At 46.5% G+C, this 23,039-nt stretch overlaps 1 protein-coding gene across 2 annotated transcripts; it reads right to left on the reverse strand.

The window, feature by feature from the left end:
* Positions 1–4,779: 4,779 nt before the first annotated feature.
* Positions 4,780–22,298, reverse strand: gins4 (GINS complex subunit 4 (Sld5 homolog)). Of its 2 annotated transcripts, XR_013579796.1 has the most exons (9): positions 22,132–22,274; positions 18,219–18,305; positions 14,298–14,411; positions 11,915–12,012; positions 10,088–10,176; positions 9,667–9,757; positions 7,347–7,459; positions 5,087–5,193; positions 4,780–4,903 (listed from the first exon to the last, which is right to left on the reverse strand). XR_013579796.1 is itself a non-coding variant. In XM_078565232.1 (8 exons), exons 1-7 carry the CDS (start codon positions 22,228–22,230, stop codon positions 7,363–7,365), a joined length of 675 nt encoding a protein of 224 aa, XP_078421358.1. In that variant the 5' UTR covers positions 22,231–22,298; the 3' UTR covers positions 4,780–4,903; positions 7,347–7,362. The 2 variants fall into 2 exon arrangements, 1 of the variants encoding a protein (XP_078421358.1); XM_078565232.1 differs by lacking the exon at positions 5,087–5,193 and having other exon boundaries at positions 22,132–22,298.
* Positions 22,299–23,039: the final 741 nt, after the last annotated feature.

Genomic DNA, 23,039 nt, shown 5'->3' on the forward strand with positions numbered 1-23,039 from the left:
CACAGCACAGGGGTGCTGTGACAAACTGCCTGACGTTAGTTAACACAGCAAAAACGAGGAATGAAAGCCAGGCCTTTGCGTGGCTGCATGAGCAACACAAGGTGAAAGTTTTACCCGCCAGTAAATATCAGAGCCATTGAACGACTCAGTAAGGAGATTGTCTTTGGAAATGACTTGGATTTTTTTTTTAAACAGCATTTGCTCTGTTTGTGTTCCTATCTGCCCCTTTGATATGCATTTTCTTCCTCAGCCATCCATGATGTAAAGCCGTTTGATCCGGCATTCCTGTTGACCAGCTCCGCAACCTCTGTCACCAACGAGAAAGAGCAGTGGCTCACGTAAGCACCACCAGCTCCATGTCCAATTGCAGGAGTGTGACCCCTCACTCCACGGTGGAGTTCCAGTAAAGGAGGGAGCCAAAGTTGATGGTAAATGGGTGCACTGCAGAGGCTACATGACAGGCATGGTCCGACTTGATGATGGTCTTGGGAGATTCTCCAATGAGCCCTCCAGATGTTGCCAATCCTGTGCCCCCCCCTCGTGTCTTGTCTCTACAGAGGCAAAGATTAGGAAGGGATGACGACAATTGGGTCCTTCCCCTCCAAGTTCCTCTCAAACCCCAAAATGTCCTTAACCTCCTGTGCATGGACGGACCTAATCTGAAGTGCCTAGCCTCCTGAAATAAAATGTCCAGGTAACTTGCCCCCTCTCTGCCGCAGCGTAATGTCTGAAACTCAGACTCCAGCTCATCAACTCCGAGCTGAAATTCCTCGGCATGCACTCAGTGCGGATGTGGTTGCCGTGGATCACACTGGTGTCCACCAGCGCCCACATGCTACAGCTGCAACACATCACCTGCTCTGCCATCTTTATTATGTTTAACTAATTAAGCCTTAAGTTTAGAAATATCATTTAACTGCTGGTTGTAGCTGAGTGGTGCAGTGGTTAGTGTCGCTGTCTCACAGCTCCAGGGACCAGGGTTTGATTCTGACCTCGGGTGTCTGGCTGTGTGGAGTTTGAGAGTTTCCACCGGGTGTTCTGGTTTCCTTCCACTGTCCACAGAATGCTGCTTAGATGGATTGGCTACAGTTAAATTGCCCCTTAGTGTGGGCCCTGTGATGGACTGGCGTCCTGTCCTGGGTGTATCCCCCCTGTTGGGATAGGCTCCAACTTTCTGTGACCCTGAATTGGATAAAGTGGCTCTGGAAAAGTAAGTGTTGTCTGTCATTGTACCAAGTAGCTTAATTAACTAATTAATACAATACTCGTATCTCCCCAATTCTGATATTTGTTTTATTTATTAGGAATGTAGGGGCCATTCGGCCCCTCGACCCTGCTCCGCCATTTAATTAGATCAGGGCTGATCTTCGACTTGAAACTCCATCTTCCTGCACTATCTTCATGTCTTTAATATCTAGAAATCTATTGATCTCTGCCTTGAATATACTCAATCACTGAGCCTCCACAGCCCTCTGGGGTAGAGAATTCCAAAGGTTCACCACCCTCTGAGTGAGGAAATTCTTCCTCATCTCAGTACTAGATGGCCGACCCCTTATTCTGAGGCTTCGCCTCTAGCTCTAGACAACCCCCACCCCCCGCCAGGTGAAACATTGTTCTGGCATCACCCTTGTCACTCCCTGTAAGAATTTCGTACACTTCAATGAGGTCGCCTCTCATTCTTCTAAACGAGAGAATACAGGCCCAGTCTCCTCAATCTCTCCTTGTAGGACAGTCCCACCATCCTAGGGATCAGTCTGGTGAACCTTCGTTATACTCCCTGTATGGTCAGTACATCCTTAAGTTTGCAGATGATACAAAGATAGGTGGAGGGACAGGTAGCATTGAAGAGGCGGGGAGGCTGCAGAAGGATTTGAACAGGATAGGAGAATGGGCAAGTGTGAGGTTATGCACTTTGGTAGGAAGAATAGAGGCATAGACTATTTTCTAAATGGGGAGAGAATTCAGAAATCTGGAGTGCAAAGGGACTTGGGAGTCCTAGTCCAGGATTCTCTTAAGGTTAACTTGCAGGTTCAGTCGGTGGTTAGGAAGGCAAATGCAATGTTGGCATTTATTTCGAGAGGACTAGAATATAAAAGCAGGCATGTTGCTGAGGCTTTATAAGGCTCTGGTCAGACCACATTTAGAATATTGTGAGAAATTTTAGGCCCCGTATCTCAGGAAGGATGTTCTGGCCCTGGAGAGGGTCCAGAGGAGGTTCATGAGAACGATCCCGGGAATGAAAGGCTTACCATATGAGGAATGTTTGAGGACTCTGGGTCTATACTCGATGAAGGATGGGGGGGATCTGATTGAAACTTACAGAATACTGAAAGGCCTAGATTGAGTGGACGTGGGGAAGATGTTTCCATTAGGAGAGACTAGGACCCAAGGGCACAGCCTCAGAGTAAAGGGAAGACCTTTTAGAACAGAGATGAGGAGAAACTTCTTTAGCCAGAGAGTGGTGAATCTATGGAATTCATTGCCACAGAAGGCTGTGGAGGCCAGGTCATTGAGTGTATTTAAAACCGAGATAGATAGGTTCTTGATTGGTAAGGGGAATCAAAGGTTACGGGGAGAAGGCGGGAGAATGGGGTTGAGAAACTTATCAGCCATAATTGAATGACGGAGCAGACTCAATGGGCCGAATGGCCTAATTTCTGCTCCTATGTCTTATGGTAAGGAGACCAAAACTGTACACAAAACACCAGATGCAGTCTCACCAAGGCTCTATACAATTACAGCAAGACTTCCTTACTCCTATTCTCAAATCCCCTTGTAATAAACGCTAACACAGCATTTGCCTTCCTAATTGCTTGCTGCACCTACGTGTTAGCTTTCAGTGACTTATGGACAAGAACACACAGGTCCCTTTGGACATCAAATTCCCGATCTCCCTGCGCTTAAGAAATCTCTGCATTTCTGATGTTCCTACCAAAGTGGATAACTTCACATTTTTCCACATCATATTCCACCTGCCACATTCTTGCCCACTCACAGCCTGTCTAAATCCCTTGAAGCCTCTTTGCATCTTCCTCACAACTCAATTCCCACCAAGTTTTGTCTCATCAGCAAACTTGGAAATATTACATTTGGTCCTCGCATCCAAACCATTGATACAGGTTGTGGATCGCTGGGGTGCAAGCACTGATCCTTGCTTGGAAAGCGAATGGTATATTAGTCACAGCCTGCCAACCTGAGAATGATCCATTTATTCCTACTCTCTGTTTTCAGTTCATTAACCAATCCTCAACCCATGCCAAGTATATTACCCCCCAATCCCATATGCTCCAATTTTGCTTACTAACCTCTTGCGTGGGACCTTATTGAAAGCCTTCTAAAAATCCAAATAAACCACACCCTTATCTATCCTGCTGGTAACATCCTCAAAAAAACTCCAACTGGTTAGTCAAACATGATTTCCCTTTCATAAATCCACATCGGCTCTGCCCAATCCTACCATTATTTTCCAAGTGCCCTGTTGTCACATCCTTTATTGTAGATTCTTGCATTTTCCCTACCACTGATGTCAGGCTAGCAGGTCTGCAGTTCCCTGTTTTCTCTCTCCCTCCTTTCTTAAATAACAGGTTCCATTTGCCACCTTCCAATTCACAGGCACCATTCCAGAATCTATCGAATTTTGAAAGGTGATCACTCATGCATCCACTGTCTTTGCAGCCACCTCTTTCGAAACTCCGGGATGTAGATCATCAAGTCCCAGGCGGTTTACCAACTTTCAGTCCCATTAATTTCTCCAGCACTATTTAGTTTCACTGCCATTTCCTTATTCCCCAGGTATAAATTCTCCAGTCTCTGCCTGTAATGGACCCACATTTCTCTTTAGTAATCTTATCCTTTTTTTACATACCTGTAGAAGCCACGCTCTGTTTTAATGTTCCTCGCTGGTTTACTTTCAAATTCTATTTTCGTTTTCATTATCAATTTCTTGGTCCTCCTTTGCTGAATTTTAAAATGCTCTCAATCCTCAGGCTTGCTACCTTTTTAGGCAACTTTATATTCCCCTTCCTTTGATCTAATAGAATCTATAACTTCTCTTGTTAGCCAGTGATTGGGTCACTTTTCCTACTGGCTTCTTTTTGCCTAAAGGATGTAAATTTGTTGCAAACCATGTATTAATTCTTCATTGCCTGTCTACCTACCATCTTACCTTTTAATGTTGTTCCCCAGTCTACCTCAGCCAATTTTACCACTCCTACTTTAGTAGCTTCCTTTGTTTAGATTAAAGACCCTAGTTTTGGATTGAACTGCATCATTTTCAAACTTGATGTAAAACTCTTTTCATATTTATGGTTACACATTTGTCCATGGGATGTGGGCATCACTGTCAAGGCCAGCATTTGTTGTCCATCCCTAATTGCCCTTGAACTGAGTGGCTTGCTTGGCCATTTCAGAGGGCAGTTAGGAGTCAACCACATTGCTGTAGGTCTGGAGTCACATGTAGGCCAGACCGGGTAAGGACGGCAGATTTCCTTCCCAATAGGGGATTAGTGAACCAGATGGGTTTTTACCACAATCAATGATGGTTTCATGGTCGCCATCACTGACACTAGCTTTATATTCCAGATTTATTACTAGAATTTAATTCCACCAGCTGCTGTGATGGGATTTGAACCAGTGTCCCTATGGCCTCTGGATTACTAGTCCAGTGACATTACCACTACACCACCTGTGAGTAGAGGGATAAAATAATTTTATCACTTAGGTTGCCCTCTATTTCTTGCAACTTGTGTCTTCTATTGTGACTGACAATAAAAGCTAGAATCAAAATGTGACAAATAATTTTATTAGCCCTTTCAATAATAACCAGACACACTCACAAACCAGGACTATTGTTCTACAAGAAAACGTGGGCCCAAATTCTTGAGGTTCGTGCAGGTAACAGACTCTGAAAGAAAATGAAAAATGGATTTAGCATTTCCTCCCCTTTCCAAGTTTAAACCACTCTGTCGACCCCCATTCCTCCAGATCCAAATCCCCTACCATTTTGGTTATACTTGGTATTGATACAGAGAAAAATACAAAATGTTCCCTGACAAACTCTTATACCTCATCAAAGGCACAAACTGACCTCCAAGGAAAATAGACAAACCACTAAACATGAAGAAAATCTTCTGGTCACCGAATCCGGCCACAATGCGAGGGGAAACCTGGGGCAATGTTCCCACTGTTAAACTTCTAACAGCCATTTGGAGAAGGAGGAGACCAGAAGTCAATTGTTACTCAGTTCTGATTTATTCACAAAGTGAAACCTTACATGCGTATAGCTCCTAACCCTACTCACCACCCCAGTGTCAATAAGTGTCTCTTTATATGGGCTCAAATAATGAATTCCCTCGACCTATTTATCCTGATGCTTAATTTATACAATTAACATCAACAATTTTTCCCCCCTGGAGTGCGCGAGTGACCTAAGTGCCTGCCCCTTTAATTTTTTTGTTTTTCCGCAGTCGTAGGAGGTGAAAACGTGCACAGCCTGTGCAGGGGCGTTTGGGTTGCTGTGTGGCCCCCAGCATACATTAGCTGGGGTTAGGGTTTCTGCTTTGGGTGCAAACTGTGCCCCTTTCTTCCCCAGTTTCCACCCCAATTCATATCCATAAATCACTGAGTGCAGAATCAGGCATGAAGCAGTGCAATTGTTATAAAGCTCCAAGTATGCTTTCACCAAGGCCCTATATTATTCTAGCAAGGCTTTTTCACACATACTCTAATCCCTTCGTAACATAGGCTAACATACCATTTACTTTCCTAATTGCTTGCTGTACCTGCATACTAGCTTTGTCATTCATTTACAAGGACACCCAGTTCCCTCTGAATAAAATTCCCAGTCTCTCACCTTTTAATGAATGTTATGCTTTTCTATTTTTCCTACCAAAGTGAATAACTTCACATTTCTCCACATCGAAATCCATTTGTCATACTCTCGCCAACTCATTTAACCCGTTTTAAGATTTTTCTTGCATCCTCCCCACCGTTTACTCTCCCACCTAACTTTGTACCGTCAGCAAACTTGGATACGCTACACTGGTCCCTTTTTTCTAGGTCATTAATATATTTCAGAAATGGCCGAGGCCCAAGCACTGATCAGTGTGGTATCCAGCTGGTTACTGTCTGCCAACATGAAAATGAGCAGTTTGCTCCTTCTCTCGGTTTCCTGTCCATTAAACCAATCCTCAAAACGTGTCAATATATTTCCTCCAATTCCATGAGCCTTAATTTTGTGCAGCAACCTCTTGTATGACTTCACTGGATGCTTTCTGAAAATCAAAATACATGACATGCACACTGGTGTCCACCAGCGCCCACATGCTACAGCTGCAACACATCGTTGTCCCTGCCATCTTCACTATGTTTAATTCAACTAATTAGGTTTCAAAGTTTAGAAACATCACTCAACTGTTGTTTTAGTTATACCAAGTAGTTTAACTAGTTAAGCTACAAATTGAATGCAATACCTTTATCTCCCCAGTGCCGATTTAAACTACTTCCCATGTTTAGACTGATAAAACCTTTTTATTCACTTACGTTCCCTGGCCCCCTTATCTACCCTGCCAGTTACAACCTCAAAAAACTAATTGTTGTTGTGTGGAGCAGCAAGAGAGGCATCAGCCAGCGACTGGTGCCTGTACCGCCGTGTTCTGCCCTAGTCCCATGCCATTTGAAAGCACGAAGAGTGGTCATTTTCTCCACAGCGCTCTGTGCTTTGGGAAGCGAGGAGTGTACAATTCATGCGCGCAAGCAGAGTAAGGAAGGTAGTAATTGATCCAAAGCTGGCACACAAAATGGCAAAGCTATAAAGCTTGGGAAGCGTCACACTGTTCTGTGTGCTGACCTTGCCCCCCAAAGCAAGGTCCTCTTAACCTTCCTGTGGTCTGGGCCAATGACCATGCTGACTGGAATAACTTATGGATTTCTAGATATTAATGACATCAAGGGATATGGAGCTAGCATGGTAAAATAGCATTGAGGTAGACAATCAGCCATGAGCTAGTTGAAGCAGGCTCGTGGGGCCGAATGGCCTATTCCTGCTCCCATTTCCCATGTTCCTGCAGAGCCAGCTCCTGCTAATGGAATCTGTGCACTGTCCTTAGTCACTGTAATTGAGATTCTGAAAATAGAGTACACAACAGGGGATTGCAAGTCTGTATTCTATAAAATAGCCAGAGCTGCACAACCAGGGCATTTTGATTTTTGAAGGGCAGGGAATCGAGAATAATAGAATCTTGTAAATACACCACCCTGCGTGCGCCTGCACGCTGTCATCCAAGTTACCTCCAGCAATAATTTCAGGAGAGAGATACCTGGCACGTTTCAAATCCACTTAATCTTACCTCCCCGGATCTCCATTTATATTAGCTGTACTGCCCCACTGGCCACAAGAGGGGCAATCGTCTTGTATCTCATCAAGTGTTGGGACCCTTCCTCCAAATCAACGGTGTACTCCCTGGGAGAAGAAACCAAAACAATAGAAGACTGAGAGATCCCAGTGGCCATGAGGCTCCCTTTGTGCAGGAAACCCTGCTTACAGTCTGAACCCAGGAAATAGGAGCAGGCCATTCAGCCCTTGAGACAGTGGGGTAGTAAGTAATGTTATTGGACTAGTAATTCACTCCTGATGGCTACCGGATGACCCTGCTGGGGGAGCTGTGAGGACAGCAGTGACTCCGGGATCAAGCAGAGCTGTGATGCCCATCATGGTTGACTAGCCAGCTGCATTGTCCAGATTCACGCGTCTCAGAAGGGAGGGCCATTTGCACAAGGCTCCAGTGGTCTACAGGCACCCGTGGAACTGAAACACAGCAGAGGGCCAGTGATCTCTGGGCGAGAGCAGCAACGGCAAATTCTCCAGCACACACACGCTCTTGAGTTAGAGGGTGGCCCTGTCGGGCTGCAAGATGACAATTAAAAGTGCACTCACTGCTCAGTCCCAGAGCGAATCATAATCCGGTCAGCCACCATACCTGACCCAGACTGTACAGATTAATGGTTAGTAGCCCTTTTTTTTTTAAAAACACCCTCACATGCAAAAGGTATAAATCCACAGAACTGGTGAGACAAGATTTGACCTCCCATTCTACAGAATCAGACATTTCAGGAAAGCCACAGCACTAACTTGCATGTGTGTAGCACCTTCAACATTACACCATGCCCCCAATACACTCTACAGGAGCTGAATCCGATAGAAGTAATCCAAGCAAGAAAGGCCTGCTGCCTCTTCTGTTCCCTAGCAACCATCATCATTGCTATTCATATTTCTTTTTTAAGTCCAGTTTAGGAGGTGCTGCATTGAAAAAAAGGATTCCAAGTCACTCCCGTCCGGGTGAGGCAGAAACTAGAGCAGGATTCAAAATATCAGCAAAATAGAATCTCCTGAGTGTAGACTAAAAAATCTACTATTCCCTCCCCTGTTTTGATGAAGATTTCTGTGAGAACGGAAGTAAATGCTGCAGGCAAATGCAGAGGGATCTGGGTGTCTGAGTGCATGAATCACAAAAGGTTCAGGTACAGCAGGTAATGAGAAAAGCTAATAGAATGCTACCACTTATTGCGAGGGGAATTTAATACTAAAATAGGGAGGTTATGCTTTAGTTATACAGGGCATTAGTGGAACCACATCTGGAGTACTGTATATAGTATTGGTCACCTTATTTAAGGAAGGATGTAAATGCTTTGGAAGCAGTTCAGGGAAGGTTTACCAGACTAATACCTGGAATGGGTGGGTTGTCTTATGAGGAAAGGTTGGACTGACTAGGCTTGTATCCACTGGAGTTTAGAACAGTAAGAAGTGACTTGATTGAAACATCTAAGATCCTGAGGGGTCTTGACAGGGTGGATGTGGAAAGGATGTTTCCTCTTATGGGTGAATCTAGAACGAGGGGTCACTGTTTAAAAATCAGGGGTCGCCCATTTAAAAGGATGAGGTGAAATTTTTTTTCTGAGGGTCGTGAGTATTTGGAACTCTCTTCCTGAGAAGGCGGTGGAAGCAGAGTCTTTGAATATTTTTAAAGCAGTGGTGGATAGACTCTTGGTAAGCAAGGGGGTGATAGTTTATCGAGGGTAGGTGGGATACAGATTTGAGACTACTCTCAGATCGGCCATGATCTTATTAAATGGCGGAGCAGGCTCGAGGGGCCGAATGGCCTACTCCTGCTCCTCGTTTGTATGTAGGCGGGGCTCTTGGCAATTCATCAAATCATTTTAAATTAGCAAAAGCTACTTAAAGCTCCCTCTTTCCCATCATGTCAGACGCAGAGTGGATTCGATACAATGCTCAGTGTGAAGTGAAGCTGTACAAGTCTGGAGCGCATTCCATTAGATGCAAACACCACAGCTTTTTTATCCCCCATTCTCTACTTTCTGCCACTCTCAAAGACACTGACTGTTGTCAAGTACAACACCTCCAGGTAGCAACCACTCCCAAACCTGCCCCAGCAACTAATCTTCACACGCAGGTCTGATTTGTCGACAAGGCTATCCGACCAGCATTCTGTTGCATCATCGGTGGAGGGGAGACCTTAAACTCAGACCCGGTTTACCTGAGGGGGAGGTGGATGCTGCAGGTTCTGAGGCACATATAGCTCGTCTCCCCAAACCCTTACCTAATGGCAAGCCACGGACACAAGGTGGCACATCCAGCACCATTTCTCCTACCTCTGATCCTCGGTCTCTGGTTCCACGAGTATGTTCTCCTGCCTTTCCTTCACCGTCAGAAAGACAAAAGAATCCAGGTTGGGTTTGGGGGCTGAGGGTGGCAAAAGAAAATGAACAAGTCTGATTAAGGAAGCGAGCCACAGTTACACAGAACCTCACTCAGCACCATCCAGACAGGCGTGCTCCAGTCAGCACAGAATTAAAGACTTACAGGTGTCTTTGTAATATTAACAATACAGTGCTGAAGGAGAAACTTACAGTGAGCAATGGCTCCCTAGAAGTGAGGAGATCCCAAAAGAGTCAACAGCAGGTAGAAAAGGTACAATAAATTAATCATTTCTCTTGAAATGGCTTCTTCCCACCACACGTCTTTACAACTGAAGTATTTTAGTTCAGAAACAGGCACCTGAAAGGCACTCACCAGCTTTTAAGAGGTCCAACATTTGCAAGTTAGGAGGCATGTGCTTCAGGGCAAGGCTCTTCAGGTACGTCTCACAATTGGCCGTGTATCTGTGATGCAAGAAAGAAAAATCAATGCAGCAGTTGAACGAGGCAGCGTCAACCTACAAGAAGCAACTCATGCAACTTGGGGCGAGTTAGGATGCAGAGCGAGCCAGCCATCCGTTCCTACCTTCAGAAGGGTAGGAACTGTTCTAGTCCTGCTCCTCTCTCTGAAATAATGTGCTGTGGCTCCAAGGGAACCAACAGCCCTCCAGTATCCCAATCCCAAACATTTCTGTAGTGCAGGGAACCACTGTCCCTGTGCTGCTTGTCTGACAGAGCATCTCTTTCCTAATTCCCTGGCGATCACCACACACCCCGTGTAATTACTTTCTCGTTCAGATACCTATCCCTTTCCCTTTCCGACATTTTCATGGATTCTCCTCCCAACACCGCAGGGCAAGTCCAAATTCTAACGTCTCTGCTTAAAAACGTCTCCTCACCTTTCCGTTGATTTTTAGTTTAGTAAACGACTAGTGAGAGTAGCTCTTTCCCGTTTACTTTATTAAAACACCTCATTTCAATCACCTCAGAGATCCCCAATTTGGCCTTCCTGTTCTGGTGAAAAAAGCCCCAGTTTCTCCACGTAAACAAAGCTTCCCTCCCTCTCCCACCCCAAGAGAGCCTTAGTGAATCTCTTGGATTTAAAGTGAGATCAGGAGTGGGAACAAGAGTGGTTTTCCTTTGCTCACCCGGGAATGGGAGTTGACAGTACATATCAACCACAGACTGGAGGGGCGGGGAGTGGGGTGGGGAAACATACCAGGGCCTTCAAAACTTTACTGAGGAAGCCAGGGGAAAAAAAATAATCACGGGCAGGATTTTTACCTCGTCGGGCGGGCATGGTCATGACACTGACTGCTGCCCGCGCTCGGGCCCCTGAGCACGATGTCATGCTGGCTGGCCAATCGACGGCGAGCTAGTGTGAACCGCGCGCTGCACCGCTGAGCGCCGCGGGGCTGGGGTCGGGAGGAGGGCGAGCGTGGACGTTTGCTCATGTGCACGCGGGTGCTCACACTGAAAACTTTCTGAAGGCACAGAGCCGCCTCAGGGAGCTGAAGGTTTTTAAAAACATAAATAAAGACTTTGAAAATGTTAAAAACATGTCCACTCATGTGACTCTGACATATGAGCAGGGACATGTAATGAATGAGATTTCAACAATTTTATTCTATTTTTAATTCCTATTGGAGATCTCATCCCGCCCGTGGCTGAGGTTTCATAAAAAATCCAAAGGTCACTTGGCCTTTTCGCCCGCCTGCCAAACGAACGGTTGGATGGTCAGTGAAAAATCGGATTTAATTAATGGATTAAGGGCCTTAATAGGCCTCTTCATTGTCGGCGTGCGCACTGCTGCCTCTCGCGCGTGCCTGCTGAGTGAGATATCGCCATGGTGCGCGATGACATTGGAATGCTCGCCTGATGTCATCCCGCACTATTTCAGTCTCGCTCGGGTCAGGCGTGTGCCTGCCCGCCTGAATGAGAGAAAAATTCTACCCTATATTCTGCTGGAGCTTAGACTGAGAGTTGCAAGATTTCATTGACACTAACAGGAGGAGGCCATTCGGCCCCTCAAGCCCCGTTCCACTATCCAATCAGACCTTAGCTCCCCTGGCAATTGCCCCCTCACTCTCGATACCCTTACGCAACAAGAATCTGTCAGCCTCAGTCTTGGAAGCCTGACTGAAGACACAGCTGCTGGTAAAATACACGCTGGCCTCTCCTCCATTGCTCCTATCGCACTCACTCTTTTGCAAAAGCGAATTCTTGTGGAGACAAATAGGAAGGCTCCACCTCGAGCCGGGACTTCTCCTTCTCCAAGATATGAGGGAAAAACTTCTCTATCTAGAAATTAGAGAAATAAAAGAAAAAGACGCAAATGTATTTCCTCTGAACATTTTAAAATTGGAAGTAAATTCTCAGGCAAATCATGGAGATCAGAATGGGGGATGGTAGCATAGAAGGACTGTTACTCGACTCGCAATTCAGACACCCGGATTAATGGTCCGGAGAGATGAGTTCAAATCCCATCACAGCAGTTGGGGAAATTTAAATTCAATGAATTAGTAAACCTGGAATAAAATGCGAGTCTCATTAATAATGATCAAGAAGCTATCACTGATTGTTGCAGAAACCCATCTGGTTCACTAACGCCCTTTAGGGAGGGAAATCTGCCGTCCTTACCCGGTCTGGCCTACACGTGACTCCAGACCCACAACAATGTGGTTGACTCTTTGTTGCCCTCTGGAGTGGCCTGGCAAGCTGTACTAAACCGCTACAGAAAAAAGCAGTGTGGGTGTACGATATTCACTGCAGCCATTCAAGGCTGCAGCTCACCACCACCTTCTGGAGGGCAATTAGGGATAAGCATTAAATGCTGGACTTGGCAATGGCATTCACATCCCAACCTAAGAAATCTGGGTATTTTTAATACATTTTTCATCGTACTATGAATTTCAGGTACTGTTTGCTTACGCGAATATCTCTTTGCATTGATTAGGCTAGACATTCGGGATGGCATATCACATGAATCTGGACATTTATAGGAATTAAGGGTGGGATGTTAGAGCAATTCACTGAGACTGAGTGGAAACGAAAACAACGAGTATAGTCCAGGGTTTCCCAAACGGTGGGTCGATACTTCACCAGAAATTGTATCAATGGAGCATCAATACGCAGTCAATAGCTCCATCCTGGGCAAAATCTGTGGCATACAGATCATTTGGAGGCCGAATTGTTAACACCTTTGGTAGCAGTTACAATCAGAAATGTGAAGACAGAATCTGTCTTCCTGCCTCTTCTTGTTAAGACTATACCAGTGCTTCCCAAACCTTTTCCTGGTGTGACCCCATTTTAATGCCTGAGATGTCGAGTGACCCCCCACCCCTGAGTGATTCCCGCCGGCTGAGAGGGCCCTTTGGATCATCCTGTTTCTTTTTTTTTTTGTTGGTGGGCGTGGCCTAATGGACTGCTCTCTGAGGACCAATTGCTGCTGCAAAAAAAAAAGCTTTTGGATAGGTAGGTGTTCGTTTCTTTGGTTTGTTGGGAGAAATCGTGCCTTCTCATCATCTCCCACCATGCTGAACCCATTCCCCACACTGTCAAGAATTAAAATACCCCCCACTTCACCACCACCCCAAACCCCGCCCAGCTCAACAACTCTCGTACTCCCCAAATTTTCACTCAGGGGTTGGCGGGGTGGGGGGGTCACTCGACATCTCAGGCATTAAAATGAGGTCACACCAGGAAAAGGTTTGGGAAGCACTGGTATAGTCTTAACAGGAAAAGACAGGAAGACAGATTCTGTCTTCACATTTCTGATTGTAACTGCTACCAAAGGTGTTAACAATTCGGCCTCCAAATGATCTGTATGCCACAGATTTTGCCCAGGATGGAGCTATTGACTGCGTATTGATGCTCCATTGATACAATTGCTGGTGAAGTATCGATGATCCACTGATGTCACTGTCAGTGGTATATTGATGGCCTATTGATGCAAGTGTGAATGGAGTATCGATCAGAAAGATTGTGTTAGGGATGGTGCAAATCAATTGCTTTTACCAATACGGCAAGAGAAATGCTGGATACCAGAGTTAGAGGGGGATAAAAAGGACTCTCCAAAAAGGTCCAGTTTTACACGTTCACAGAAGGAAGAAGATCAAAAAGAGAAGAAAGAAGTCAGAACAGACCAGAGCTCGAGTCGACCTGCTCTGGAGAGTAAAGGCTGTGTGTGATTTGTAAACTATCGCCTGGTTGTTAAGGATTGCTTTATCACATCATAAATCCTCTTCATTTGTTACACTGAAACCTTCTGTCTCGCCAAGAACCCAAAGATAAAGGTTCAAGTAATTTACAGAACCTACCACAAACAAGTGGAAAAAAATCTATTTGCTCTTCAAGTTTTTGACCGGAATGCTTGATTGTAGAGTCAAAATGCACTGCTCACTGAATATACTAACCTCATAATATTCAGTCATTTGCTTAGCACACACCAAGCAATTGCACAAAACAAGGTGACGGCCGTGCTGGACTTTGTACTAACTCTCGAATGTTTCTTCCCTCCCACACTGCTCCTTCTCTCAACGTAAAAGCATTTCACACTGAGGAACCCCGAAGCATGAGTTCTGTACCTTTTGCAACCGTGACCTCAAGTAGCTGCTGAGGACGTAGCGAATTCTCTCCATCTCCATTCGATGAATGGTGACTTTAAGATCTCCCTCCCTCGCTCGCTGCAGGTTCTGTTCCTGTGAAAGCATTAAAATACATACACACTGTGAATCGCTGGCCTCCCAGTCAGACATATAACTATCAGTTAACGCCTTTTTTTTAATGTATGTGTTGGCCTGGACCAAAGGGCAAACAGTGGAGAGCAAGGTTACGGCCTTGATTCTACAGATCTCCCCAATTGGTAAGTACGTTGCTTCCGGTGCCCGGGCTCAGAGGCTCGAAAGCCCCAGGCTTAGCCCACAGTCTGTGCTGAGAGCCCACGTCCTATAACACAGCCAGCCACCTGGCTACGCTCTACGTGTTTTGTACACATTCATGAACAACCATGAATAACATTCCACCATGTTTCAACCCTCCAAGGTTTCCATTGCTTGTGCAAGTTCTAACTATCACATACCGACCAACGTTCATTCCTCCCAAAGGGTTAGAGCTTCCTCTGCTGGCTAATGGTTTAGGAGAGGTTGTTACAGTATTCTATCTTACAGCAGCTATTTCTCTTGTGCAGTTGGAGGACAAATTCTTAAAATGAAAGCGTCTGAATTTCATACCAGCAGAGAACAATACAGCACATGAAGCTGCCATTCAGCCCACTGCGTCTGTACTGGCTCTGAAAGGGCTATCCAGTTAGGCCCATGCCTTACTCCTTCCCCAATGCCCTGCAGATTTTTCCGTCTCAAACAACTATCCAAATAGTTTTTCGAACGTTACTGCAGAATCTGCTTCCACCATCCTTACTGCAGAGGACAAAGTTCCTCACACTGCCCCACCTCCTTTTCCCAACCACTTTAAAACTGCATCTCCTGGTTACCAACCCGTCTGCCACTGGAAACAGTTTCTCCTTATCGAAACCAAAACAGGGAATGCTGGAAAAAACTCAGCAGGTCTGGCAGTATCTGTGGAGAGAGAGAAACAGAGTTAACGTTTCGAGTCCGTATGGGCCTTCTCCTTATCAAGCCCTGTCGAAACGCTTCACGATTTTGAACAACTGTGACAAATCTCCCTCCGCCCCAAAGAGAAACCGCCCCAGCTTTCAGCCCTGGTACCATTGTAGTAAATCTCCACCTCACCCTCCCCAAGACCTCAACATGCCTCCTAAAATGTGGTGCTCAGAATTGTTTTATAATCGTTTGCCTTTGTACTTGAGCCCCTTCTTTATAAAGCCTAGAGCTCCAAATATTTTTTTTTAAAAACGGCTTTCACAACCAGTCCCGCCACCTTCAAAGGTCTGTGTACACACATCCCCTGGTTTCCCTGTTCCTCGTCTCCCCTTCAAAATTGTCCCCTTTAGTTTCAGATTGCCTTTCCTCATTCTTCCTACGAGGATGTGTGGCTTCACATTTCTCCGCGTGAAATTTAATCTGCTGTGTGCCTCTGTCTTCCTGAGGTCTGTTACCGCAGCCCGTACATCCCGGTCCAGGCAGTGAATGTGTAACAAAAGAAGCTGTGATGCTAATGCCAATACCAGGCGAGCACCACTCTATACTTCCCTCCCTCTGAAAAACAACTGTTCACTAGTACTGCTGTCTGCTTTCTGTCACTCAGACTATTTTGTACCAGCGCTGCCACCGCCCCTTTAATCCCGCGGCCTTTGAGTTCGCAAACAAGTCTTTTGTGTGGTACTTTATCAAATACCTTTCAGGAGTCCATATACCCATTAACTGCACTACTCTCATTTAATCTCTGCTCATTACGGGAGGCAATGGTGTAGTGGTATTGTCGCTGGACTAGTATTCCAGAGACCCAGGGTAATGCTCTGGGGACTCAGGTTCGAATCCCGCCACGGCAGATGGTAAAATTTGAATTCAATAAAAAATCTGGAACTAAAGGTCTAATGATGATCATGAAACTATTGTCGTAAAAACCCATCTGGTTCACTAATGTCCTTTAGGGAAGGAAATCTGCCATCCACACCTGGTTTGGTCTACATGGGACCCCAGACCCACAGCAATGTGGTTGACTTAAATGCCCTCTGAACAAGGGCAATTAGGGATGGGCAATAAATGCTGGCCTAGCCCCAGCAACGCCCACATCCCATGAATAAAAAAAAAAGTTTATCAAACAACTGAATCAAGTGAAACATCATTTGCTTTGAACCAATCCATGCTGCCTGCCATTTATTAACCCATATTTTTCCAAGTGCCATTGATGTTTGTTTCAGATTATTGCTTGGAATAAAACTTCCCCACCACCGAGGTTAGACTGACAGGCTTGTATTCCCGGGGTGTGACATTTGTAATCTTCCAGGTCCCCCCTATCCAAGGAGAAATGAGGCACAAGTGTAAAATTCTCACTGCTATTGACCAAACATCAGTCACAGGCCGCATTAGTAAAAGAAGATGGTGTCACACAAGCAGCTGAATCGAGAAAGAACAAATGGGATTCTGCCTGGAAGTGGCTCACTCGGGGACAGGGATTTAAGTGACTTGAACTAGCCTCACAATTCGAAACCCAGTGACAGGGGACAGGATAAAAATCTGCCGCAGTTTCACAGCAAATTTCAGTTGAAAAGCCACCAAAAGAGGCCGAGCAAAGAGACACAAAGCGATTTGATGTTAACTCAAAATGGCTGAAGAAATCATGGACTTTGCGGCTGTCAGTGTTACCTCAGGTGCTGTCCTCGTGGCATGTTCAACCTCAATGCAGCAACCGTTCTGGAAGGTTCTGTCAGACGGCGCCCCTTCCCCAGGAAGGGGCAAGGAGAGTGTGACCCTACGGCAGGGGTCTGAGCTTTCTTTTTGGTTCAGTGGTTAGAAAGTAGTGCTCCAAAAACATTCGACACTCGCGTGGAGGCACCATTTGCCGATTCAAACACTGTCCTGACTGACCCACCCCTTTTCCCAAATACATCACCCTTAAATTAAGGCAAAGTATTGGGATTAAATATCTTTCTCTGAATCTTGACAATAATTGTGAACAGTTTTGGCAGTCCTTGAGCAAGGTTTAAAGCACATGGTATAACTCTGCCCAGTCTGAGAGAACAACGCTCGGTGATATCGACTGTAAAACGAGCCAGGCTCTCTCCACCCGGTTATCTGGGGTGTGAATGTTAGAATAGGACAAGGCTTTGCTGTGCTGCTCGCTCCCTGCGATACAAGAGCCTACTGACACAGGAAGACCAGCCAGTGGATCAAGTCCCAGACAGTGACCCTTTCCCTTTGAACCACCTCTTACTCAGAGTTAGCACGCTCGGGAGGGGAGAATAGAAACTTGGACATTGCTGAAAAGAGAGACATGTTGCCAAAGCTTTTGGTCTTGCACGCATCAGGACAAATTCAAGAATGCCAAATTTCAAATAATTAGCCGAGTGCGCTAATAACTACACTAACAACCAGTTTAAGATAATCAGTCGAGCTCGTAATGTGGCTCCTTTACGCTTGCTAGAAGTGACACACATTCATACGCAGGGGCCCGTTCTCTGCAAACAATGGGAATATGTTCAAGTTGTGAATTACCCGAGGGCTTGGGAAGCTTATAGTCCCCTGTTGCTTTCTCCATGGCAACTCCTCAGCCAATCAGAGTCGACTTGCCAACCAGTCAGCACTCTTTTCTCCTGGAGTATAAATTGTTGTGATTATTTGAAATTTGGTATTCTTGCTTTTGTCTTGACGAGTGAAAAATGAAACACTTCGGCAACATGTCTCTCTCTTTTCGGCGATGTTCAAGGTTCTGGACTACTAAGCGACTGTTCAGGTAGAATCGCTTTCTCATTTGATTTATCACGAGTAGGGAAATCAGATACTTTCCGTGGTTGTCAACTGCAATCTCAATTGTGTGTGGAACAATTGTCACCCGCGCTCCCTCAAAATAAGGCACCAGATTGTTACCATGTGGTCCAGCTGTTCCATTACACACTCCACAATCTCAGATTTACTTTGCAGAAGGTCAGGAGAAAACTTCTCATTCAGCCAGGCCTGTGTAGAGATGAAAGAGAGACATGGTTAGGAGCAATATAAGTACCAAGCTCCAGTCAAACTGGAGTTTAATAGATAAACTAAAATCCTGACAGCAAGCAACAGTGGCATTCAAGCTCTTCAGCGGATGCAAGTCCTTCTGGTGACTCTGATTCCGTTCTACATGGCGCTCCATGCCCTCGGCAATGGTCTAATGCCTACTGACAAGAGCTCGACACCACATCCTGAGAGCAACCCGGGATAGATAATCGAGGCTGGTGAGCCACATTCCCCAGACAAATCTGACAGGGAAATCTCGCAGCCAGCCCAACACGGTGATTAGCAGCAGATTAAGGGGTCTTAGCAACAACCACTGGCAAAATACAGGCAGGCCAAGGGAGCTGCAACAAGGCCGCGCTTGTACTAACTAGGGAGAGGAACGTGTTTTGGAAAGTTCTTTCATGAAGTGCGAATGTACTCGCCGAGGCAACATTTGTTGCCCATCCCTAATTGCCCCTTGAGAAGGTGGTGGTGAGCTGCCTTCCTGAACTGCTACAGTCCATGTGGCATGGGTACACCCACAGTGCTGTTAGGGAGGGAGTTCCAGGATTTTGACCCAGCGACAGTGAAGGAACGGCAATATATTTCCAAGTCAGGATAGTGAGTGGCTTGGAGGGGAACTTGCAGGTGATGGTGTTCACATGTATCTGCTGCCCTTGTCTTTCTAGGTGGTAGAGGTCACAGGCTTGGAAGGTACTGACAAATGAGCCTTGGTGAATTCCTGCAGTGCATCTTTTAGATGGTACACACAGCTGCTACTGTGCATCAGTGGTGGAAGGAGTGAATGTTTGTGGATGGGGTGCCAATCAAGCGGGCTGCTTTGTCCTGGATGGTGTCAAGCTTTCTTGAGTGTTGTGGGAGCTGCACTCATCCAGGCAAGTGGGGAGTATTCCATCACACTCCTGACTTGTGCCTTGTAGATGGTGGACAGGCTTTGGGGAGTCAGGCAGTGAGTTACTCGCTGCAGAATTCCTAGTCTCTGACCTGCTCTTGTAGCCACAGTATTTATGTGGCTAGTCCAGTTCAATTCCTGGTTAATGTGTAGCCCCCAGGATGCTGACTTATACAGCAGCGAGCAGTGTATCACAGGATCACAGTGCAGAAGAGGCCCTTCAGCCCATCGAGTCTGCACAGACACGTGAGAAACACCTGACCTACCTACCTAATCCCATTTACTAGCACTTGGCCCATAGCCTGAATGTTATGACGTGCCAAGTGTTCATCCAGGTACTTTTTAAAGGATGTGAGGCAACCCGCCTCCACCACCCTCCCAGGCAGTGCATTCCAGACCGTCACCACCCTCTGGGTAAAAAAGTTTTTCCTCACATCCCCCCTAAACCTCCTGCCCCTCACCTTGAACTTATGCCCCCTTTTGACTGACCCTTCAACTAAGGGGAACAGCTGCTTCCTATCCACCCTGTCCATGCCCCTCATAATCCTGTACACCTCGATCAGGTCACCCCTCAGTCTTCTCTGCTCCAATGAAAGTATCATCAAATACTCCCCAACACCGTGATTCAACCTGGTTCAGTGAAGAGTGCAGGAGGGCATGCCAGGAGCAGCACCAGGAACAGCTAAAAATGAGGTGTCAACCTGGTGAAGCTACAACACAGGAATACTTGCGTACCAAACAGCATAAGCAGCAAGTGATAGACAGAGCTAAGCGATCCTACAACAAACAGATCAGATCTAAGCTCTGCAGTCCTGCCACATCCAGTCCTGAATGGTGGTGGACAATTAAACAATTCACTGGAGGAGGAGACTCCACAAATATCCCCATCCTCAATGATGGGGGAGCCCAGCACATCAGTGCAAAAGATAAGGCTGAAGCATTTGCTACAATCTTCAGCCAGAAGTACCGAGTGGATGATCCATCTCGGCCTCCTCCGGAGGTCCCCAGCATCACAGATGCCAGTCTTCAGCCAATTCAATTCACTCCACGTGATATCAAGAAACGGCTGAAGACACTGGATACTGCAAAGGTTATGGACCCTGACAACATTCTGGCAATAGTACTGAAGACTTGTGCTCCAGAGCTTGCCGTGCCCCTAGACAAGCTGTTCCAGTACAGCTACAACACTGGCAGCTACCCAGTTTGTGGAAAATTGTCCAGATATGTCTTGTACACAAAAAGTAGGACAAATCCAACCCAGCCAATTACCGCCCCTTCAGTCTACTCTCGATCATCAGTAAAGTAATACAAGGGGTCATCAACAGTGCTATCAAGCGGTACTTGGTTAGCAATAACCTGCTCGTTGACACACAGTTTGGGTTCCGCCAGGGCCACTCAACTCCTGACCTCATTACAGCCTTGGTTCAAACTTGGACAAAAGAGCTGAACTCCCGAGATGAGATGAGAGTGACTGCCCTTGACATCAACGCAGCATTTGACTGAGCATCAAGGAGCCCGAGCAAAACTGGAGTCAATCGGAATCAGTGGGAAAACTCTCTGCTGCTTGAAGTCATACCTAGCACAAAGGAAGATGGTTGTGGTTGTTGGAGGTCAGTCATCTCAGCTGCAGGACATCACTGCAGGAGTTCCTCAGGCCAGTGTCCATCTTCAGCTGCTTCATCTATGATATTTCTTCCATCATAAGGTCAGAAGTGGGGAGGTTTGCTGATGATTGCACAATGTTCAGCACCATTCATGACTCCTCAGATACTGGAGCAGTCCATGTCCAAATGCAGCAAGACCTGGACAATATCCAGGCTAGGACTGACAAGTAGCAAATAACACTTGCACCACACAAGTGTCAGGCAATGACCATCTCCAACAAGAGAGAATCTAACCATCGCCCCCTGGTGTTCAATGGTATTATCACTGAATCCCCCACTATCAACATCCTTGCGTTTACCATTGACCAGAAACTGAACTGGACTAGCCATATAAATACTGTAGCTACAAGAGCAGGTCAGAGACTAGGAATAGTAAGACGAGTAACCCACCTCTTGACTCCCCACAGCCTGTCCACCATCTACAAGGCACAAGTCAGCAGTGTGATGGAATACTCTCCGCTTGCCTGGATGAGTGCAGCTCCCACAACACTCAAGAAGCTTGACACCGTCCAGTAAAAAGCAACCCGCTTGATTGGTACTGCATCCACAACCATTCACTCCCTCCACCACCGATGCCCAGTGGCAGCAGTGTGTACCATCTACAAGATGCACTGCAGGAATTCACCAAGGCTCCTTCGACAGCACCTTCTAAACCCATGACCACTACCATCTAGAAGGACAAGGGCAGCAGATGGATGGAAATGCCACCAACTGGAAGTTCCCCTCCAAGCCACTCACCATCCTGACTTGGAATTATATTGTCTTTCCATCACTGTGGCCGAGTCAAAATCCTGGAACTCCCTCCCTAACAGCACTGTGGGTGTACCTACACCACATGGACTGCAGCGGTTCAAGAGGCAGCTCACCACCACCTTCTCAAGGGCAATTAGGGATGGGCAATAAATGCTGACCCAGCTCAAACAGGGAGCATTTTCACTGCCAAGTCACAAGGTTCCAGGTTCAAGTCCCGCTCCGGAGATTGAGCGCAAAAAATCCCACCCCCTGTGCGGTACCACGGGGGTGCTGCACTGCCGGAGGCACCGTTTTTGGGAGGAGACGGTAAACCGGGTCTGCCATCTGGCGGTGGGCGATGTGGAGTGCCCCAGGCGCAGTTCTCCCCAGTGTCCTGGCCAATATTTATCCATCACAGAGAGAGAGAAACAAATCAGTGAGATCTGCTCATGGTCACATGGCCGCTTGTGGGATCTTGCTGTGCACCCCGGGGCCTCACCTCCTCCAGCTTAGCGATGAGCTGAGCCGGGGTCAGAATCTCCTCCTCCTCCTCCTCTTCCCGGAACAGCTCCGTGTCCTCTCCCTCCTCCCCGGCCATTGTCTCCTTCTACCTGAGACCGGGGAGACACTGAGAACTTCCCGCCAAAGGCCGTCACCGAGCACGGCGCACGGCGACGTCACCGCGCACGCAGCCCTTCGACGTCACCGCGCCGCCGTGACCATTGAGAGCGCCGCCATCTTTATTCAAGGCGGATGCAGCTTGCCAGCATGGCCAAATCTCGCCCCCTTTATCTCGCCCCCTTTATCTCCCCCTCCCTGCCTTTTTTATCCTGATTTCGATTCCTTTTTTTTCCACCCCACCCCCACAGGGCCATCTGTTACTTGTTCATGTTGTTCTTTTCAGAGTGCTTCTTGTGCTGCTGTTATCACATTCGGCTTTCTCACCTTTATGCCACTATCAGCACCTTTTTAAGCTGTTACCACTACCATTAACACTCCCTTTGACTTTTTGTTCATGACATCTTTGTCAATCTCTCCTTTGCCCCCACCTATCGCTGGCCTTCTATCCAACTTCATCTGCTCCACCTCCCTTAAACAGTATCAATTTTAACACATTTCTACTTCTCTGTAGCTCTGAAGAGTCGTACGGGCTCGAAACGTCAGCTGTGTTTCTCTCTCCCAGATGCTGTCAGACCTGCTCAGTTTTTCCAGCATTTTCTGTTTTTGTTGGCCAAATCTCTGCTTGGATTAATAATCCGCTCCTATTCCCCTCCAGTTTGTTCTTTTGCGATTTGTAAACTCTTGATCCCACAATTGATCTTGAATTGTGATTGATTTGCAAACTTTTTTTTGATAGAAAATTGATGGAAAAATATCCTTCCTGATAAAAGCCTGTTTCCAAATTTC

The sequence above is a fragment of the Cetorhinus maximus genome, chromosome 20, assembly GCF_964194155.1.
Source record: "Cetorhinus maximus chromosome 20, sCetMax3.hap1.1, whole genome shotgun sequence".
NCBI classification, from domain to species: domain Eukaryota; kingdom Metazoa; phylum Chordata; class Chondrichthyes; order Lamniformes; family Cetorhinidae; genus Cetorhinus; species Cetorhinus maximus.